The following is a 1,594-nucleotide window of genomic DNA, read 5'->3' as shown; positions in this document are numbered from 1 at the left end:
ATGGAAAATCAAACTACTGTGACATATTTTCTTCTTGTGGGATTTTCTTACAGTTTTCCAGTCCGTATTTGCCTCTTCCTGGTGTTTTTACTCATGTATGCAATAACTTTGGTAGGGAACATGATCATCATGATGGTAATAAAGAAAGACAGTAATCTACAGAGCCCTATGTACCTCTTCCTAAGTCAACTGTCTTTTCTGGATATTTGCTACTCTTCAGTCACGGTGCCTAAGGTTCTCCTGAATTTCTTCCATAGCCAAAGAATTTCTTACAGTACCTGCATCATGCAAATGTTTTTCATCATCCAGACAGGATGCACTGAAATCTTCCTTCTTACAGCAATGGCTTATGACCGATATGCTGCCATATGCAAGCCACTTCATTATGTTGAAACTATGAATATACCGTTCTGTAAGCTGCTGGTGGGAGGTGCATGGGCAATAGGTTTTGTACATGCATTTATTAATACATTTCCTGTTCTGAAGCTGGTGTTCTGTGGTCCAAACACTATCAGGCATTTCAGCTGTGAACTCCCATCTCTCTTGGCCTTATCTTGCACAGAAACCTTTGTGAATGCGATAACATTCTTAATTACAAGTAGTGCAGTAGTGCTTTCATCAATCTGTGTCATGCTGGTGTCATATACCTACATAGTCTCTATGGTTCTGAAGCTTAATTCAGCAGAAGCTAAAAGAAAAACATTCTCCACCTGCAGTTCCCATCTCATTGTTGTCATTTTATTTTATGGCACTGCCTGCTTTAGGTATTTAAGGCCGAATTCAGCCTCGTCTGTACTACTGGATGAACTCTTTTCCACCCAATATAGCATTTCAACCCCCATGCTGAACCCCATTATTTACAGTCTGAAAACCAAAGAAGTGAAAGAAGCCATCAAGAAACTGATGGGGTACAAAAAAGTGATACCTCCTGCTATATAATTATTATTATTATTATTATTATTATTTAAAAAGAGTCGCATATAGCAGACAATTCAAAAATTTGCCATGTGGGTATAGAATTAGTTGTATTTATAGGAATTACTTTTCTGTGGTCATTTAAACTATAATAAAGCCATGCTGATTAATTCTGAATCAATTTTCATCTCTCTAATTTGCAATAAGATTTCTGTCTGTCTGTTTCTCATAAAAGAGAATAAACACCCAATAATATGTGTATAAAATCTGAACATTTCCCGATCAATCATAATATTTGAAGGACCACCTGTTTCCATATTAATGTGCCCATATATTAAGAACTTCATGTTGCAATCATGAACACATTTACTAGTGAATAAGGCCCATTGAACTCAATTGAATTTACTTTTGAATAGGCCCATTTGTGCAGGATTGTGTTGTCAATGGAGGTCTTCTATGGGTGACTATGCCACTATGAAGTGAGATGTTTTGTTTCCAGAAAGAGATCCTTCTCAGTGGTGATGTCTCAGTTGTTGAAAGTTCTCCCCAAGGAATTTTCATTATTACTCAATTGACTGTCCTTTCAACACCAAAGTCCTTCTTAGTTTCCAAGGATCTTTTTGATTGTAATAGTAGTCCTTCTGGATGTTTTATGCTGCCTTTATGATAATGTTGTATT

The 1,594-nt window shown here is 36.6% G+C and overlaps 1 protein-coding gene across 1 annotated transcript; it reads left to right on the top strand.

The window, feature by feature from the left end:
- LOC308571701 (olfactory receptor 5BS1-like) lies at positions 1–939 on the top strand (the record flags this gene model as incomplete). The annotated part of the gene is made up of 1 exon (XM_081167343.1): positions 1–939. The coding sequence occupies one exon, from the start codon at positions 1–3 to the stop codon at positions 937–939; it is 939 nt and encodes a 312-aa protein (XP_081023469.1).
- Positions 940–1,594: the final 655 nt, after the last annotated feature.

This window comes from Podarcis bocagei (genome assembly GCF_964188305.1).
Source record: "Podarcis bocagei genome assembly, chromosome: 13".
NCBI classification, from domain to species: Eukaryota; Metazoa; Chordata; class Lepidosauria; order Squamata; family Lacertidae; genus Podarcis; species Podarcis bocagei.
The sequence above is the reverse complement of the archived record's forward strand: the minus strand, read 5'-3'. Positions and strand labels throughout refer to the sequence as shown.